The 20,596-nt window shown below is 40.8% G+C and overlaps 2 protein-coding genes across 2 annotated transcripts in view; one reads left to right on the top strand and one right to left on the bottom strand.

Moving 5' to 3' along the window:
• ZWILCH (zwilch kinetochore protein) overlaps positions 1–3,835 on the top strand; it is a 28,361-nt gene extending 24,526 nt beyond the window's left edge. The window contains exons 16-18 of the mRNA XM_059714537.1: positions 950–1,045; positions 1,142–1,260; positions 3,257–3,835. Coding sequence (XP_059570520.1) covers positions 950–1,045; positions 1,142–1,260; positions 3,257–3,348 — 307 coding nt within the window. The 3' untranslated portion in view covers positions 3,349–3,835. The remainder of the gene's footprint in view (positions 1–949; positions 1,046–1,141; positions 1,261–3,256) is intronic.
• A 956-nt stretch (positions 3,836–4,791) lies between these two features.
• On the bottom strand, positions 4,792–19,011 carry LCTL (lactase like). Its single transcript, XM_006264235.4, has 13 exons — positions 18,888–19,011; positions 18,012–18,172; positions 13,813–13,900; positions 13,185–13,294; positions 12,711–12,839; positions 12,514–12,609; positions 11,749–11,803; positions 11,497–11,658; positions 10,686–10,960; positions 10,193–10,319; positions 9,457–9,656; positions 8,551–8,614; positions 4,792–5,944 (listed from the first exon to the last, which is right to left on the bottom strand). The coding sequence occupies exons 1-13, from the start codon at positions 19,009–19,011 to the stop codon at positions 5,829–5,831; spliced, it is 1,707 nt and encodes a 568-aa protein (XP_006264297.1). The 3' UTR covers positions 4,792–5,828.
• Between the last annotated feature and the right edge of the window lie 1,585 nt (positions 19,012–20,596).

The following is a 20,596-nucleotide window of genomic DNA, read 5'->3' as shown; positions in this document are numbered from 1 at the left end:
AGAGTAGATGCCTGCACCATCTCTGGAGGAAGTCTATTCCAGATCTTGGGGGCTCAGACAGTAAAGAAGTTTTTCCTTATGTCCAGCCTGAAATGGTCTTGGAGGAATTTGTGACCGTTTGACCTTGTCATAGTTTCATAGTTGGTAGTGTCGGAAAGGACCTGAGCAGATCATCAAGTCCGACCCCCTGCCATGGGGGGCGACCTTCTCAGCACCACTGAGGCAGAAAGAGATCTTGGAGTCTCTGTTGACTCTAGGATGAACATGAGTTGTCAATGCGACAAAGTAGTTGGCAGAGTCAATCGCACCTTGTCGTGCATCTGGAGGTGCTTCACAGACAGGTCCAGGGAAGTTATTCTCCCCCTTTATGCGGCACCGGTCATGCCGTAGCTGGAGTACTGTGTCCAGTTCTGGATGCCATAGTTCAAGCGGGATGCAGACAACCTTGAGAGGGTCCAAAGAAGAACCACTTGTCTGATTAAAGCCCTGCAGGGAAGGCCGTACGAGGAAAGGCTAAGGGACCTTAACCTCTTCAGCCTCTCCAAGAAGAGGCTGAGAGGGGACCTTGTGACAGCGTACAAATTCATAAGGGGAGAGCAACATGAAGTAGGCGATGATCTGTTCACCAGGGCACCCCCTGGAACAGCAAGGAACAATGGCCATAAGCTACTGGAGAGTAGGTTTAGACTGAACCGTAGAAAGAAGTTCTTCACGGTCAGGGCTGCCAGGATCTGGAATGGGCTTCCAAGGGAGGTGGTGCTTGCCCCATCCTTGGGGGTCTTCAAGAGGAGACTGGACAGGCATCTGTCAGGGATGACATGATCCAAGGTTTGGTGACCCTTTTCTTTCCTGCTGGGGGCAGGGGATCGGACTAGATGGCCCATTGAGGTCCCTTCCGACCCTAGAATCTATAAATCTATGAAACAATATTTAATTCTTGTTATTATAGGTCCTGCATAAAATATTACAAGGAAAACCCTCTGGATGAGAAACACGTATTCCAGCTTCCAGTGAGGCCAGCAGTAGTCAATAAGTTCTATCAAAAGTAAGCCATACCTCAGGTCTTGCAATACTGAAATTTTGGATCGTGACTCAGTACATAATTGTTCATTTGTATTTTTGTGCTGTTTGATTCCTGCAGTGAGTACCCACAGATATGGAGGGTGGAAATAAGTAGTGGACATGGACAAAGGGAGATTAAAACAACATGGCAATTTAGCACTAGTGCTCCAGTTGAACATATGACTGTAAACAACTTAGGTAAGGCACCATTTATTATATGGGAAAAGGTTAAAGGGACACAGCCAACATTTAATATTTTAATTTGTATTTTTAAATCAAGTTTCTTAAACAGCACCCTTGAAGGAGGATATACTGTATTTTCCTTGTTTATCAGTCTCTTCAGGAAGGGACAGATGAACTTTTTATATAAACAATGGGCATTTATACACATACATTTGTCTGCTCCGACATGCTGCAGATCTGGCACCCACAACCTGATGTGCCCGGTGCTGTGCTGCATGCATTTGTATAAATGGTGAAATGTGTATCAGGGCTGAGAAAATGACAGTGGTGCACTTCTGAACTAAAACATCTTTGTGTTTTAGTTCAAAAGCGCGCTGCTGCCACTTTCTCAGTGCTGACGTGCATTTCACCAGTTATACAAATGCATGCGATGATGTGGCGCAAGCTTGTGTACAAATGCCCAGTGAAAGTGAAACAAAGTGCATCTGAATGTACAATGTAAACAGATGAAAGTGGACTTCCAGTTAAAATCTTTATATCTTACTTGTAACCATCAGAGGTACAAAATTTTCAGAGCTACCTGTAATTTTTTAATATTCTACTGAAACCTGAAGGGAAAATTCATTTAAATGGTTGTTTAGTAACTTGTTCAATAGGATTGTTTTACATAAATGCTGAAATATTTTTCAAACCCCATTCTCCTGTGCAGACCAAATGTGTCATTTGGCCTTTTGTTTGTTAGTCTGACAATGGTGGCAAGCCTTCTTATCGATATAAGGCAGTGATGCTCAACCTCTGGCCCACAACAACATGTCATCTGGGCCCATGAGTCTCCCCACGGGTCCAGAAATTGGGCAGCAGGGGACCCATGGCAGTGTTTAATTGCAGCTGCCTTGCTGCCACATTTCCAGATCTGTGCTGTCCCATAGGCCCAGATGCTGTGGCCCTATGTACAAGATCACGCTGGCAAGCAGGTAGTCCGATCTAGTCTTGGATCAGGCCTGTATAAATATCCCACATTTGGGATCCGGGCTGTGGATTGTCCTTGCATGCATCTCTAGCTTGTGGAGCCAGAAGATTAAATGCCACTGATCCAAGATAGGGAGTCAAACTCATCTGGCCCTGCAGACTGGTTGAGGGTCTCTGGGCCAGTCTGCAGGCTGGATCCAGCTGCACTGGAACCAGTAGACAGGGCCAGTCTGGTGGGGTGCCACGTGCAGTGCAATCTCCATTGCCACAGTTGGCACATGGTGGCCCTGCTCTGGGGCTTGTGCTGCAAGTAACGCATGGTTCGGACCTGGCACTGCAAGTACCACAAGCAGCTAGGGGGTCAGCTGAAAGCACATGCTGCATGTGGCGCCGCACTAGACAGCCCTGCGAGCTGGTTCCAGGGCCCATCAGGATCAGGTGCCAGGCTATGCATGTGTGCTGGAGCCACATGGATAGCCATGTGTGTTGGCCCCCTGTTCCGTGTGCAGCGCTCGTGCGCTGAGGTCCAGTTTGTGCCCTGCAGGCAGCATAAGCCCCAGAGCAGCACTGGCGTGTGGTGTATGTGGAGCATGAATTGGACCCAGTGCTGGGGGCACTGTTCACACTGCATGGGGCCAACGTGGGGTACACAGTGCCTGGGGCACCCTGCCAGACAGCCTTGCATGCTGGCTCTGGCACAGCCCAGTTTGGACTAGCCTGTGCAAAGGATTGGCCCACTGTAAGCACGCATACAGCTCACAGCCCGGACCAGCCTCCTGTGCTTTGAACAGCACATGGAGTGCCGGGTCCAAGACCCACCTGTCAGATCACGAGGTTCCCTGGGCCAGATCTAGCCCATGGGCTGTATGTTTGATAATCCCTGAAGGTATTGTTTCTTTTATTACAAAATAAATTTTCATTGCCTATCAACTTTAGTGGAACTTCATGTTTGTAAGACGTTCTTGAAGTTTTGTCAAACTTTCCCTATGATCTGTTGTTTTTAGACTGCCATGTTTTCATTTAATTTCTTTTTTTACTGCAGGCTTTCTTTGTGATACAACAATTAATGGAAGCAGTGAAGAAAGAGTGCATTTTATTGCAATAGCTAAGTCCAGTCATGTGCATTTCACATGAAAGAATGCTGCTGAACAAACATGCTTATAAAGTATGTGGAAGTAAATGGAAGAATTTCAGCTTATCTGCCTCCCATTCATTTGGTATTTATTTGTGGTAGTGTATTTAAGATGCAACATATACAGCTGCAGTTCTACAGGACATGTACCATTTGTTTATTGTATAATATACAACTATTTGTTTAAAATAAACATACAGTATAATTCCTTTAAAAGCAACTGTTGCTATCTTGTGCTTTATACATTTTTTAAAAACTTTTTTTGAATAATGTTCTTCCTTCTATACATGTTTTAAAATGTTTGTTTCATTGCTTAAGAACACAACAGAGCAAAGATTCAAATTTGGAGCAATGCAACAGACCCAGATCAGACAATATTATCACATCTTCTCTAGTGTCACGTGATAGAACTATGAGCAGACCTATTTGGAGAGTTATTCTTTCACTACTTATATAACCTACATTAAAATACTTTGTTTTTTTTCCTGACACTGCTTTTATATTTTTGAGTTGCTTTCGTCATCCACTCCAAATTCAACATTTCTTAAATATGAGGTGGATTGATTTAAATTGTGTTTAAATATAGCCTCTACATTACATATGATACTACTCTATGCTAACCAGAGAACATACATTTAAGTAATTATATAGTGTAACTAGGGTTGTAAATATCATTTAAAAATATTTGTTTAACCCCCTCCTAATTATATCAGTTAAACAATTCATTGATAAAACAACAGTTCTGACACAGCTGCTGCTGGGAGCTGCTCCGACTCCCCAAACCCTTTGACTGGGGGAGGGTGGGGAGGAGGCAAGCCCAGCCAGACAACGCTGTGTGAAGCCTTGCACTGGGAGGGAGGGACCACCTGAGAACCAGCAGATAATTGCTTAATTGGTGAGTCATTAAGCTGCTCCCTGTTTTCCACTAAGGCTATGGGTACTAGTCCCTTTTGCCCCTCTCCCCTTCTCTTCCTGACTCCTCCCCTTCTCCCTTTTGCCTGCCCTACTGCCCTCTGATTTCTGCTGGGGTACAGCAGGCATTCCTCCCCCTCCCCTTACCTAGACTGTACCCATCCAGGCTAAAAGATAACCCATAAGCTAACCAGTTATCACTACACTTATCAATTAATCGTTTAACCTTTCACATCCCTAAGTATATGTTTACTGAATAACTGGAGACGAGTTTTACTAACATTTAAGAAAAAATAAAGGCCAGCTTTCACTTCCTTGTCATGAAAATAAGATTGTAGCACATGTATACATAGTTCGATCTTAAAAAATGAGTAATATAATCAGGCAAAAATATATAAAAATAATTAAAGCTCAAGAAGACTCCATGAATTAATGAAATATTAAGCTATCAATAGAACATAGTATGCTTATATGTAATATAGATTGTTTATACATTCAAATATAATTTTTAAACAAAGTTAATATTTTAATTTAAAAGTTCCAGTTTAAATCTGGGTCTTTTAAGTCCTCTATTTTATCCACCCTGCTTGAATATAGGATGCACTAAATATGCCTATTTTTAACACACAGCTGTCCTTAGAATTTGACATGCACACCTGTGGTGGTTTACTAACAAAATCTTAGGGAAAGTTGAATATGAAGCTTGATATCATTTTTGGCAGGAATGATTTCAGATTTGCCAATGGCAGGTTACTCACCATATGCTGGAAGCAATAACAGTTCTTTGTATGCAGGTGCCTCCTATCAAGCTGTCCCTGCTTATAGGAGGACTGAATTTAGTGATTCTTGTTTCAAGGTACTTGGGCCCCAGAGACCACATCTTTATACACTGAAGAGAAGATATATCATGAAGAAGGTCCTGGTGGTTTGAGCACTAGACTGGAGATCAGGATTCCTAGTCCTGGCTTTGAATACAAGTTCATATTTGGCTTTCGATGAGCCATTTAATATCTAATTTTTTTCACAAAGTATAAAAATTTGGGTAATAAAACATGCCTTACTTGTAAGGATGCAAAGATGACTTAATGTTTAAACCATTGTTAATTTTTTAAAATTATATTCTGTAAATATTCCGTGTCTTCATTTTTTTAAAACAGCACTTACATGATAATTAAAAAGTGTATCGATGAACAGATTGTTCAAAAGTTCTGTTTTCAGTCTGCCTACCCTTGAAATCTGGAAAGGTTTGAATAAATTTCATCTCGGCCAACTGTTTTCCTAGTGAAGAACACGTGTAATGTTTTGCAAAACGTTCAAGATAAAATCTCTAATTGAATTTTAATTAAAAAATACTGAAACAGATGCATTGGTTTTGATAACATTTCTAAATTATGTCTGGGGGATGAAAGTGAATAAAATATAGAAGCATCAATATGTATACAGAAGCCATATTTCTTTGTCATTACAGCATTATGAAAAGAAGGCATCTGTGGAAGCCCTTTAAAACAATGCAAGACTATCATGGCATTTTATTACTTATGCAAAATGAAGTGTGTGTAAACTTGTAATTTTAGTTGCACTTCCGAAGGAGGATTACTAGTAAAACAGCACTGATAAGTATACAGAGCGTGAAAGCTATAGGCACAACAATCTCAGTCACCATTTCCATGCGAGTAGTCAAAGGATCTGAAATTTGAGAAAAGAAACAATACCAGATAAAAAGTTTGTTTTAACAGAATCATTTTTAAAGTATTTTGTTCATTTTTATTTTTAGCAGAATTAAACAGTCTTGAATCTGCTTTTTGGACATAGTTTTGTATAAAGCTAATATGTTTTGTTACCAACTGATAGCTGCGTTACATTGGCATTAGCATACCAATTTAAAAAAATTCTAATACTAAGATGTTTTATACATTTTGATAATCTGAAACAAGTCCATGCCAGGTTCTCCTCATTTTTAGCGCTCAGAGGACACAAAAGTTGTTTGTGCATACGATGAATTAGCTTAGTATATTAGCAACATATTCTGCTGTTCCTCTAATTTTTAGGAGGGGAGAAAATTGTCAAAGGCAGGTCTTTGGGAAGCACCCCAACCCTTTGAGGACTGTATTCTGCCTGCAAAATATAAATTATATAGCTGTTCTAAGCCAACTTTTATGTGGGGGTGAGCCTACAATTTGTTTTGCAGTGCATACAGGATACAAAATAATAGGAGTTCTTGGAGTTGAGTAAGTAGTACACTTCTGACTAATGTATTATTTCACAGGGGGCTGCATATATGACTTCCATTCATGGATGCTTTGCAAGATGCACTTACCTAATCTGGACTGTTCATAGTTTACTGGTGGGGTGTCAAAGATGGCCTGTAGAGCCCTGCCATCTGGCCTCCAGCGCTGCCCCTGGGTTTGAGTTTTTGGGCTGGACCAGCCCTGCACACAGAGCCCAGGACAAATGCTGTACATGGTGCCTGTTTTGGTTAGTCCATGATCCATGTGACACCTTCCCTAGCCAGACTGCACTGCACATGGCACACCTTCCAGCTGCTCTGGGATCCACAGTGCACGTAGCACCTGTACCAGCCAGTCCAAGACATGTTGCATACAATGCTGATCCCAGACCAGCTGGGGTGGGTGCTGTGTCCTAAAGTGAGTGGTGTCTCTGCTGAATCAGGCATGTGGGGTAGGCCCATGGGTCAAATGCAGCATTTGAACCAGCCCTGCACCATTCATTCAACCTACAGGGTCAGATGTGTTCAACACTCTTGGCTTAATCCTACCCTACAACATAGACAGACTTTACCTATCATCCTACCCTTCCTTAAAAAAAATCTGTTTTAAATGTATTGCTTCAATTTCAGGAATTGTCAAACGCCTTTGTTACCCCTTCAGAAACTTCAGTCCACCTGAACTGTGAAGTCCTACTCTCCGTTTGTGTGGTTCATTATGTAGAAGCTAGATTTTTTTGCTTTATTTTCCTGCTTCGTAACTGTCCTGGCTTTGTTTGTTTTGAATTCACCCTTTATTTTTTTAAAAGGGCAAGCAATCCACTTCTCACTATATCCCTAATATTACAGGTTTCCCTCACTTTATGCAGGGTTCTGTATACACAAATTCGCTCTTATGCGATTATCGTTTTTGCACACAATTCATTACATGCAAGGTAAATTGGTTATATGTGAGGTAAAATCTGTAGGGGAAGGGGCACGGTGCAACCCAGTGGCTACATGCAGGTGGCATCGGCAGCTCCTGGGGCAGCTGCAGCAGGGGGCAAAGCAGACGGAACTGTCAGTGGGTGTGGGGTGCGGGATGGAGGAGGTGCGGCTCTTGTTGCTATGTGCACCATGGGGGGCTGCAGCGGGCTTTTCCCGGGGGGGGGGGGGTCTCCCCAGATCTGTGTGCAGGACAAGGGCAGACTGCCGTTGTAGGCTGGGGCCAGCAGCAGCACCCGGCTTTTCCCAGAAGGTTCAGGGGCTTGGCCGTGCTGCACTTGGGGTGGGCAGGGTGGTGCTGGGGGGGGGGCCTATGGCCCCTGCCCAGCACCACTGCTGCCTGCCCTGAGAGCAGCACGGCCCAGCCCCCCGCTGGGAAGAGCCTGGTGCCACAGCTGGCCCCAGCCTGCAGCAGCCTGCCTCGTCCTGCATACAGACCTGTGGGCACATGCCTGGTGCAGCCCCCCAGTCCCCAACTCTCTCAGGGTGTGTGTAGCAGCAAGAGGCGTGTCCCCCTTACATCTTGCACCCTGCATACACTGACAGTTCCCTCTGCTTTGCTCCCTGCTGCAGTCCTGGGAGCTGCCCACGCGACCTGCCTGCAGCCACTGGGCTGTGCCGCGCCCGTCCCCCACCCCTTCCCTAGCTCCAACCCCAGACCCACTCTCTCCCTCTCTGCCATGGGAACTATTTGTTAACCATGTATCCCTATTTGTTAACCTATAAACTGGGTTCCCTTTATGCGAATTTGAGTTATGTGCAGTTTTCCAGGAACGCAGGTACTGCATAAAGTGAGGGAAACCTGTAGTTGTGAATAGCTAGGACTTCGACAGAGATTTCACTCTAATTCTTAAAAAACAAAACCAACAAAAATGAGGATCTCTTATCAATTTCAACTGTTCGCAGCAAATAGAGGCAGTTTCGTTTGACCCTAAAGCTTATAGTAACTATCAAATAATTGTGTCTTCTGAAGAGGTTTTTTTAGGGCCCAGTTTTGACATAGTAATAGTCATGGAAATGCCTGGCCTCTAAATTCACAAAATATGCAAATGTAAAATGAGTAAAGCAGAATAAATATAATTACCTTCAGAAACTAGTTGGTTTGTGGTAGAACAAGTCTCCAAGGCCTTGTAATACCAACTTTCCACCTAATAAAATTGACATCATATTAATAATGGTGATTCAGCTTTAAATATATTTAGTTTTACAGCAACAACTGCATTTGAGCTTTAGCCTGTTACATTTCAGGATTTTTCATTTTTTTATGTTGCCAATCAGAGTGTATTGTATATTTAAAACAAAGCTTTGTTTGTAAAGATTAAAAGACCATTTAACAGGAAAATTTATATTTTGGGTTTTGTGATCACCAAAGGCTGGGGGAGGCGGGGAGGGCATTTGTTTCATCTGCAAAGCTCTTAATCATACCAGACAGCCATAGTAAAGGAGCAGTAATCCAAGATTAGCTTTCATTTATACGAGGTTGACACATTCCTGAATTAAATACATAGGTACACTATTGTAATCCAAGAATCAGGAGTGGATCCAGAAGGGGTTTATCCTCTTTTAAACTCCCTGGGTATTGCCTGCCAGCCCAGGAGCAGGGAGGGGAATCTGTTGCCGCTGCCAGTGTCTCCAATCAAATCTGGCTCCCCATGCAACCTCTCCTTGGCCCTGCTGGAGGGGGCAGAAGTGGCAGCAGGTGGGTCCTGGGACAGAAGTAGAGAGGGCTCTGGGACACCCCATCCTGCAGGTCAGCCAGAGATAGTGGCACAGCAGATAGGGGAAGGGACTTGGACATGTGATTTAGTACAGAGGGGAAGGGAGGGGTGTGAATTCTTATCTGATTAGAAATTTAAAAGTCCCTGGCTGCTGTTCCTGAGGTGTGGTCTGCAATGAGGGGGATCAAAGGTAATGTAACTGATCTGATATCAGACTCAGTGTAGGTTTTGACCATAAATTAAAAATAAACTGAGTTAATGATTAACCTCACCTGTCTTAGATTTGGAAACCCATTTGCACTTATGATTTTCTTGTAGTACTGAACAGATGCCTTTGGGTGTCGATGTTTGTTCTTATTTTGAAAATCAACATGGTAGAATCCAAATCGCTCAGAGAAACCTTTATTCCATTCAAATTTATCCAATAGAGACCAGGCAGTATACCCATTAACATTAACTCCATCATTTATTGCTGAAAATAGATTTAAAATGTTTTGTTAAATTTGCAGCGCTGTTTAACAAACATGGTACTAATCATTCATGCCCTGTTTTATACCAAAAAAAGGATGGAAAAAGTGGCAGGATAACATTTTTAAAGGTCTTAAGTTTAACTGAAAGTTAATGGGACTTAGGCAATTTGGATAACGTTATCCTTAGTCTAGATGAGGGGTGTTAAAACTCACTTCCTGCCCTGGGCTGAATGCAGAGGGGGCTGGTTGTGGGCTGGATCCAGTCCAGAGCTCCAGTGCAGAGCATGGGGTGGCTGCAGCAGCTGTGGTGGCTCTGACTATTGGTGTGCACCGCATGCCCCATGCTGGAGCTGCCCAATGTGTTTTATGTCAGGACTGTGGCTCTGGCATGGAACATAGTAAGGGTGGTGATGGCAGCGGCATGGAAGCTGATAAGCTGTTACAATATTAAACACAATGTACTTCAGAGGAGTAAACGTTTAGAATATGAAAATATTAGAAAGTTTAATTGTGCTTTAGGCTATTATTTAAAGCTCACCTTTCAGCATCTCATTAATATACCCTTTCAGATATTCCATTCTCCATTCATCACATAGTTGAATGCAGTATATCTTTTCAGAAACCCCATTCTCTGTCACATAAATCAGAGGGTTCCCATAGTGTGTCTGCAAACACCGATGCACATTGACATTGGAAAGTTGTACTTCATACAACCAGACTTAATTTTATTTTTCTAAAACACCACATTTCTAGCAAACTGCTTCTAATTTTACATATTCAGCACAGTTACTTTTAAAGAATGGTGTAGTCACACATTGAAAATTAACACTTCTTATTACAGCATTGCATACAGATACCAGTTGACATTATGGCTCTTTCCAAAGGTAAGTACGTGGCAAGGAACAAGGCTCCTATATTCTGGTAAAAATGCTGGAGGTCTTGGATTTTTGTGGTTGACCATGAAAAAACATTTTATACTCTTGTCTAAAACAGAATTAATTTCTTTTAAAGAAAGCTTAGTCTAAAATTACCTTAGCAAAGTTGAGTAACCTTCTAAATCCCCAGGGCACAGAGTATAACCATTTGGATCCTGGGTTTGGCCACTTTGGGTCTACCAGTTCCTGCAAATCACGATCGGTGTAGTAACTGGGACCTTGCAGGGAGGGATAATTCTTCCGAGTAATGTAGCGAGTAGTAAAGTGACCTATTCCCAGGAAATCTGATGTGCCTTTAATATAGCTTTTCTCTTGTGCTGAGAAGATTGGTAATCTTGTCAAGCCCAAGCCTTGTTGGGCACTCTTTCTACCTATCAAATAATTTAAAAAAGGAGAGCTGTTAAATAATGGTAACAGTGTCTTCCATGCAACTGAATTGTTCTTCTTTTCTTTACCCCACCACCAACACAACTAAACTTTCTTAGCTTGAAATACTGATCTTGGATGACTGCTTTCTTTTCTAACACAAGGATCTGCCTCTTTTCTAGTTACATGAAGTAAACTAAGACTGAGAAGATAGTCATTTAAGCCAGGATTTTCAAAGGAGCCTCAGAAATTCTGAGTTGGGTACCTGAAATTCACCGTCTCCTTCGAAAAACCCAGTCTATAAAGCACAGGACAAGGAGTCAGGTATTTTGCTGCTTTCCTTGGGCACATCACTTCCCTACTTTCTTCTGTTTTCCTATTTGATTAATAGGAATAATCATACTTTGAAGAGCAAGTACTATTGGATCCTTGCTATTTTTTAAATTAAATATACCCCAAAATCATATAATCAACTATGACTAATTTTTTCCATAATAAATTGCAACAGTATTCAAGCTATTAAATAGTCAGTATGCCTTACCTATATACTCTTTCATAACTTCTGGATAGTCTCCTCTGTAAATAGGATTTGCAAACCATCCCAAATAAAACTGAACGTATCTCTCAGCAGCATCTATGTCATCTTGGTTACTTAGATCCATAGGTTCACCCCAGGCACTAGTTAAGGAAATTCCAACCATCCCTTAAAGTAAAAAGTGACAGTTCTGCAGTTGGGCATAATCTTTTAAATCCTTGCTACAAATAGTGATATAATCTCATGCATGCTTATTACCTTGCTGCTCCCTGCGCCATGTCTTATCATAAGAATGCCAGACCTTTGCATGAGTCTGTAAGTAAAAGAACACACACGCATTATATCACACACGCACATGCACACTAGCATACTGTACAGAAATCAGTACCAAAAACCAATGAAGAACCGAGGGGAAACCTGTCACACCAATGCCTGTTTGAGAATTTATTACATTAGGATTTTCAAAACTTTTTTTTCTCTTCCTTATGGAAGCTTTTCTGTAGAAAGTCTGCAGCACCAGTACAAAAATTCTTCACAAACCTCTTAACAGCTTTGTGAGGGTGACACACTCCAGTTCAAGGAGTCTGTGCTTGTGTCTGAATCGCAACTAAATTCTGGAAAAGCCTCTCATTCTAGTGAAATCCTGGTGTAACTAAAGTCAGTTGTAAAATTCCCATTCACTTTTATAGGGTAGGATTTCACCTATTTAATTTTAGAAGCTGCCTTAATATGGCCTTTTTGGATCAATTTTGCCATATCTAAAATAATTTAAAAAAATCTCAAATGTTGCAGAAGAGTGCTATATAATGCAGCCACTACAATGTCTTTATTTATTGTTTTCAATGCTAGTAGTTTATAGTTTAGATTTAATTACTGGATGCTTTTAAATACGCTATTCAGAAATTCATACTTTTTTAGCAGACGTTTTCCTGGGGAGGGAAGGGGAGAGATGACTGCATGCACATTCCTTGCTTAATTCAGACATAAAATATTAATAAATGAGGAAACATTTTCTAGTTTTACTTTAATTATGTGATGAGCTGCTTTATATGCCCCAGTTCCACTGAGCTTCAGTCCTGGTGCGTGTTTTCCTGTCTCATAGCCCTCTTCAGCGACAGCCTATAGCAAAAATAATTTTAACTATAGGGTAATTCCAAAAATTTGGGAAACAAAAATGTACATCACTCAAAACAGTGGGAAAGATGATATCTGTAACTTACCCAAGGGTTACTAAAAGTGATCCAGTATTTCACACGATCACCAAAAGTCTCAAAGCACAGATTTGCATAATCATTAAAGTAATTTATTAGGCTTGCATTCTGCCAGCCCCCATACTTCTCTTGGAGTGCCTGAATAAATAATAATTATAAGGCTTAACATGTATATTCTTTAAAATACAATATACCATTATTTGTTGATAAAGTTTATTTGGTATATAACTTTATACACTGGACAGCAACATGCGCTGCAAAGATTTAATTCACCTAATAAGTAGTGTGAATGAGGCAGAGTTCACTATCTCAGGATGAAGATGAAAATGCAACAGATAACAAACCAGTTCTGCATACATTTGAAAGTATACTGGAATGTTTAAAATTGGTTTGTTTTAGTATTCCAACCATTTCTTATTTATACATATACATTTCCTACTGGAAATATTGGATTAAACATGAAAAATGTAAATATTCATAGACCTGTGGAAGATCCCAGTGGTAGAGGCTCACAAAAGGGATAATGTTGTTCTCCAGAAGACTATTAATTGTATCATTATAGAATTGTATTCCCATTTCATTTACTTCTTCTGCTGTGAAAACACATATTGAAGAGCTTGTCTGAGTTGTTTTTTGTTGTGGTAGAGCTTGTTTGGAAAACATTTAAAAAAATTATTTTGTAGAACTTAATATATAAACTAGAGGGCAACACTGCATGTAATGCTGGTCCAGGGCTGGCTGGAGCGGGTGCCAAATCTAGCATGCAGGGGACACATGGAGCTCCCTATCCCTCCTGCAGTGTGAGCACTGAATTTGGCATGTGAGGGGTCCCAGACTGGTCCCGTGCAGAAGCCAGCACTGGCAGCCAGATAATGTGGTTCAACGGGCTAGGCCATATCTTTGACACCCTTCCACTAGCTCAATGGGCTGGTAGGCTCAAAGTGGACCTTTGCTGTGATATAATAGATGGCACTATGAGAACCCATGCAAGCAGAAAAATACTTAACAGTAATGTGTAACATATACAATGTCATGTCTATGACACTCTTAACTGGAGGAAAATCGTTTGTCATCCTTACTTCTAGGTTTCTAGTTAAATGGCTATGCTTACTTTTGATGCCAGTAGGCAGAATGCGAGGCCATGATATGGAGAGCAGATAGTAATGGACTTTCAAATCCTTCAGTAACTGAATGTCATCCTGCAAAAAAGCAAATCCACTTGAAATAACTTTTGGTAATCCCAAAGAGTAACTCTTCAGTCTCATTAGACTGCAAATGAAATCAGTGGTAAGAAAAGACTTCAGAATGGAGAAAACTTAAACAAAGAGAAGATTGGCAGAGCACATTGTTTTTGGGGCAATCACTTCCTGTATTTCCTTTGACGCACCAGTATTAAGTGCAACAGATTTTTGCATTCTTGCAACAACAGTGAATTTAGCCCAAAGCTCTTTGTATATGTTCATTATGTATCTTAAAACATTACCAGAATATAAACTGAGCAAGGCCAGTGTATTTCAAAGTGTTGGAAGTGTTTCTTTGCTCACTGAAGCATCAAGCATTGTGCATTTTCTCAACAGAAGCTATATACTTTGCTTAGTATATATTTTGGTATGTTTTAAAATACATTAAGAATGTATCATATAAATGACTTTGGGTCATATTCACTCTTGTTGTAAGACTGTTTTTCCTTTGAAATGGTGATGCTCGTTTGTACTCCTATTAAAACATCCTCCACCAGGCTCAGTAAAGAAGCTAAACTTGCGTGTTTTCTCTTATTCTGTTGCCTTGGAAACTTTGAATGTGGTGATGTTCAATTCAACAGTCACTGAGGAATCAAGCAGAGGAAAAGGCAAGCTGCGAGAGCACAAGGTCTCTCACGAAGTGTAGTTGACATTAGTCTTCAAAATGTTTGACTAACTCTCCTTTTTAAAAGAGTAGCAAGGGCTGTGAATAAGAGGAAATAAACTTAATTAACATCCTTCTGCCTGGGCTAGTATGTTCATATGATTCAGCTGCAGTTTGGGATGTGGTGGCAGGTTTCATATGTTTGAAACTGTGATCACTGAGAACTACCTAAATGTTCAATCCATGGTATATGCTTGAGTACATCTACTTTTGCATACTGATCCTACAAAAGTAGGACAAACAGCTACTTGCACATACAATGAGGCTTGATTTGCATATGTATGTATGGGGGCTTGAGCACTCCCATTTGTGTGGATGTAGTCAGGAGTGAGTCTGCAAAATTGGACTGAAAATTTGGCATCAAAGTAGTAGCTCTTTGCCAGACTACAGAATAACCTAGTAGATACTCAGATTTGTGCCAACACTCTTCAATATAGGGATTTTATACAAGATCAGCTTTAAATACACCACCCAGTCATCCCAGTTATGTGCACAAAATGTTATTAGTTTGGAATCTATACATTTTTAGTAGTGCCATATTCTGAAGCCTTCCCACTCAGATCTAGGAGATAGAAATTTGTAATTTCCTCCCCACGGTGACAATTAATGTAATCATTTGAATGTCTGTTATTGTATTTATGTTATTTAAAAACCACTGGAAAACTACATAATGGTCTTATTTAAAAATTCTCATTTTACTATTTTGCTCTTTTAGATTTAATCCAGTCTCTGCATGAAGTTTTAGAAAAATGCCAATAGCAGCCGGTTAATGTGGTTCAACGGGCTAGGCCATATCTTTGGCACCCCTGTTATAAATAGCTGGAATTACCAACTAGCATGGGACTATACTGAGACAAATATTTTTAAAATATAAGATGGAAAGCAGTTTAACTGTGTCTGGTATACAATCTAAAACATCCTGCATAAGAACAGTTAATTTACTACTATTACTGCTTTCCAAAGTTGTGATCAGATTTTTAACTATAATGCTATTTTCTAACACTTTGATCCTTTATAAATTCCCTTTTTCCTGCCAGTAAGGTTCTTTACTGTTATTTTTAACTTCCCATTAGCTATCAATAAAATGACCTACTCTTACTTCAGAATAAGTTAGTTTTAATTTTAATATGTTTTTTCATAGTTTTTTTGTTAGCAACTGACTGCATCTCCCTTCATCTCACCTGGATCAAAAATACTCCCTTATCATCTGATAGCTGGCAGCAAGCTTAACTGCATATACCTCCAGCACATCCCTGATTGGTAAGGAAAATTCATGGTAAAATAAACTGCCTATCAGTCAAGCAACCTGCTTGCTGAGCCCTGTCTCTTGAGTGGAACTGCTATTTAGAGACACTTTTCTCAGAGCAAAGCTAAAGAAAAATCAAAAGTTTACAAAAAAGCACAAAGGCCTAACATGCCTTTTTTCTGCTAGTCTTGACTAATCTTCCTATACAAAAGCAAAGCTCCAGCCAACGGCAAAAAAGTAATTTACCTGGTACATGTTTACCATTTAAGTTATTTAGATCCACAGTAAAATCCAGCATCAACATCCTCCATGATTCTAGTGCACACATGCCCAGATGTTTCATAGAAAAAAGTAAACTGAATCTTGTGGCTGTGTGAAACAATGCAATGCAAAGTGTCTAAGAAAAATGGGTGGAGAGGTTTGTGTTTTATACAAAACACCATGTGTGGAGTGTGTAGCTGGGCAGGTGAAAACTAATTTTGTAAAGCTGCCTCAAAAGTTGTGCCAGCTGCAACACTGGATGAATGTCTAACTGCTACAAAACGTCTTTCTTTAAAGATCAGGACTGAATACTGGGCGAGCATATATTACTAGGAATGGCATTACAAAATATAGTGCAATGTAATGTAATGTGCATTAGTCCATTCATAGCATCTGACAAAGTAGGCTGTAGATTATGAAAGCTCATGGTCCTCTGAACAAGTTGGTTTATAAGGTGCCAGACTGCATAAATATTCAGGAATGGGTAAATATTAAAGAGGGATTGTTGCAGACTGAGCAAAAAATACCACTTTGGGAATTATTATTTCATGTAATTATAAACAGGGGATTAAATATTACATTGGGTAAGAAGAAAAGTGAGTTACGCTGTTACCGGTGATGTTTATATGCTATACCCTCTCTCAGAAAATGAGCGAGAGAACCAAAAGATGGTTCTGTGGTGAGGCTGGATCTGGATTCCACTCCCTGCTTTGCCACAGATTGCCTGTGTAGCACTGGGCAATTCATTTACTGTTAGAGTCCCTAAAAGGCTTTGATGCCTCGTAGGGTTTAGCTTTTAGGCACCTGCCCCTGGAACAGAATCCAGAGGCCTGACTTCCTGGTATAGTACAGTTCTGTGCTTTGGGGTGGGATTCCAAGCAGGGAGCTGACAGCGTAGTGCTCCTTGGCGAGAGCTGAGAGGACACAGTGGGCATTTGTATATGTGGCAAAAAATTGCCCGTTTTTGTGGTTTGTGTCACATATTACATGTATGGGGGGGGGTGCGATTTAAATGAGTTTCTTACGTTGCAAACTAAACCACATCCCCACCTAGTTTAATTTGCAACATAGCTACTTGTAACGTTCCAGCCTTTAATCTGACAGCTCGCCTCCGGGCTGTGGGAAAGCAGGCTGAAGGCAGAAGCAACGAGAGGCCTGATTTTTTTTTTCATGGAGCCTGCCCGCTTCTCCTGAAGCTGGGGGGCAAGCTGCTGGCAGGGCCCCTGAGCTGCAGGGGTCCTGGTCCTTTCCTCTGCGGTGGCAGCACCCCCCGGGGCCACCCAGGGGATCAGGCCCCTCACTGTAACAGTGACGGAAGCCCCTAGATTGAAACGGAAGGTTTTTAATCCTCACAATTAAAAACCCACCATTTCAATTCAGGGGACTAACCCCTTGTCATGTGTACAAGCGCCCAGTGGGGACATGTTTGAAATCCTACCTCTTCCCTCACCATCCCAGATAAACCTTGTTGACAACAACAGGAAGGTGCCTCAGCTCACTCATTGTTTGTTGAAGTGTGAGTTCAGAATAAAGTCACTTTGAATCCAACAAGTTTATATATTGAAGCTAAACATTTCAACTTTTTAAACAAGGTGGGGTTTCCTTTTGGCATTAACAATTCAGGAAAATGGAGATAAAACTGTGAACTATTTAAGTATTGCTAGATCTGCATTTTTTTGCAGAACAAAAATTTGGCCTAAAATTTCACCTGGCTGTAGTTTTAAACACCAGTTCATGGCTTCATAGGCTGGGTTATAGTCTTAACTACAAATGTCAAGAGTATCAGAATGATACAACTTTCATTTTGCTGCTAATTGGAACTGCATAATAAAAACTGTTACTAATGATTGCTGGATACCCATAATATAGAAACAGTATTTCTTCTTTTTTAATCATACCTTCACTCTGTAGTAGCTTTCACATGCTGAATCTGCTGTGTCATTTTTGTACACTTTTCCCTTTTTATGAGTAAAAACATCCCAGATGCTTGGTCCTTTTCCATCCTCCTCCCAAGCCCCTTCAGTTTGGTAGGCAGAACTGCCGGCACCCCATAAAAAACCTATAGGTAGCAATAAACAAACACACCAATGACAAAGTGGAGACAATTGGTTGTTCAGTGCCTTTCTCCCGTAGGTGATTAATTAATATCCACAAAGCACTTTAAGATACAAGCTTTTTATTCAGTCTGGAACATTTTAAAAGAAGAACATTTTAATTATTTGTATGTATTTCTGACAGATGAGGCAGTTTTTTCAAAAGACAATATTAAACAGGAAATAAAATGTGGTTTAGAGCATGCAAAAAGCCACCCTCCTTTTGTGACATTCAGATACACCTAGCTGAGCTGAGTGAGTACGAGAGGGGTATTTTAAGGTGTAGCCCCATGTTTCTAAATTTGTTGTAAATGATTTATCAGAAGTGATGAGTTCCAAGTTCTGGAGCACCCTACCCCTGCCCCTTGCCTGATCCTGTACAGCAGGGGCAACCCTGGGGGTGAAACACTCAAATCAGTATGTACCATTTTGCTGCAGCATGAATATCTACACCCAAGTGCACTCCTATGGCAAAGAGCAATGGAATGCATGAATGTATATTCTGCAAGAGGCTATGGTGACCCAGGAGTTTCCCATCTGCCTTCTCCCTCTCCCCTGAAAGGCTTGACACTGTGCTTATGTTTTCCTTCCAAAGGACAATCTTTTACCAAGTTTCTTGCACAAAAACATCAATGAGACAAAAATACTATAAAACCACAAACAACTAGAGATGAAAAGTACCAGCTGGGAAAGTGCCATAATAGAAGGAGCCCGGGTTATTCTTTGTCCATTGGAAATCCTCAGCTGCATTCAGACACAGCACCAACACAGGCACATACCACACTCTCAAAACATTTGTCTTCATCACTAGTTTCTGCACTGCAAAGCGTTCTCTGCTTCAAACCCGCACCTGATAAAACAGGAGAACAATTGCTGAGCTTTACTTCTGTCAGAAACATTGGAACGACGAGCTATGTTGTCTGGGTTCACTCAGTGATACAGCACATGGCATTGCTTACCAGGAACGACTCTCCTTAAATGAAGACATTGTAAGGGAAAGATTTAATTTGCCTTTTATGAATGTCTGTTATATGTCCTTTAGTACTATGCTATAGTTTTTACTAACTTAGAAAAAAGTTTTTCTGTTGAAGTGGTTTTGGTTTGGATTTGAAACTCCCCTTTCAGTGTCTAATACAAATCTTGTAAAGTGAAAGTGATTCGGCCGTTAGCATGGTCCCTGATGAATGGGAAACAAATTTAATCAGAGCTGAAAAGGCAATTAGATTTATAATTGTTGCAGTTTTAATAATTACAGCTCTTGTGCTGATGTATGTCCCTTTCAACACAGAGCAATATTGATTTAAACTTCTAGCATTTATATTCTGAAGTTATTTCCAGCTGTTCAGGGTTCTTGTCTGCTGAAGCATGGCAATGCATTGGGGTGCTAAACTGCTCATTTTACTGAAGGTTGCAAACCAGCTTGTTAGAACCTCCTTTTCCCACAAATGTTTAACATTCACTACAAGGTCACCTTTACATGCCTAACTCTCTCCAGCTGGTGAATGATTCTGGAACAGAAAGTTTGAGGAAAGTCTTTTTTTTTGTTTTGTTTTTTGTTTTGTTTTGGGTTTTTCTCTTGAATTTGAGGAAGGTAATAATAAAGTCTAGGTATGAACAATATAATTACATCTTGAGACAGTGCTGCCTTTGAAAGGTGCAATGTAGCATGGACACAGCCATTAGGGAGATTAGGCTTTTGTTTTCTTGACATCATGAATGTTTAAAATGGGCAAGGGTTGGGGCTCTCTTGGCTCATGCTCTTAAATAGGTAACCATATGGCCATTGCAGGACAGGCATGTTTTACAAAGCAGCTGAGATGTATGCTGATGGAGGTATTTGTTATGGGCTGGAGCAGCTTCTCCACATTGGTTCAGTGCTGCCATAGATGACATGTTGTTGCATGTTCTCTGTAACAGCTTGTATAAAGCCAGCCTGGAGACCTCTTTTGCAGCATACAGAAAGCCCAGGTGCCTCTATGAAACCTCTGCCTGTGGATACCTTTTGCACAACTCCAGTTCAAGGAGTAGTAAGTGGTGAAGAATTGGAAGACATAAGGTAGGCCCTCTGTTCGAGGGGGGCTAGTCCTTTAAAATCTGTTTTGTCTTAGCTAATTATAGGACTGGAAAAAGTTGTGTTCAGGGATGGTTTGCACAGTGTTCTCTGATATCTCCTGTATGTAAAGCCCAGAGCTTGATTCAAAGTATAATAGGTGAGCGTTTCCACGGACTCCAGTGGACTTTGAAGTAAGCCCCTTGCAATCTGCTGTGTAGGACCATGAGCTCTATTTAAGCATTTGTGCTGTTAACAGATAAGTTCTTAGAGATGATGAAAGAATGACTAACTTAAGAGCAGGAAGACACAGAAAACATTTCTCTGCTCAAATAATAAA

This window comes from Alligator mississippiensis, chromosome 11 (assembly GCF_030867095.1).
Source record: "Alligator mississippiensis isolate rAllMis1 chromosome 11, rAllMis1, whole genome shotgun sequence".
Lineage (NCBI taxonomy): Eukaryota > Metazoa > Chordata > Crocodylia > Alligatoridae > Alligator > Alligator mississippiensis.
Note: the sequence above shows the minus strand (reverse complement) of the source record. Positions and strands in the feature narration are given on the sequence as shown.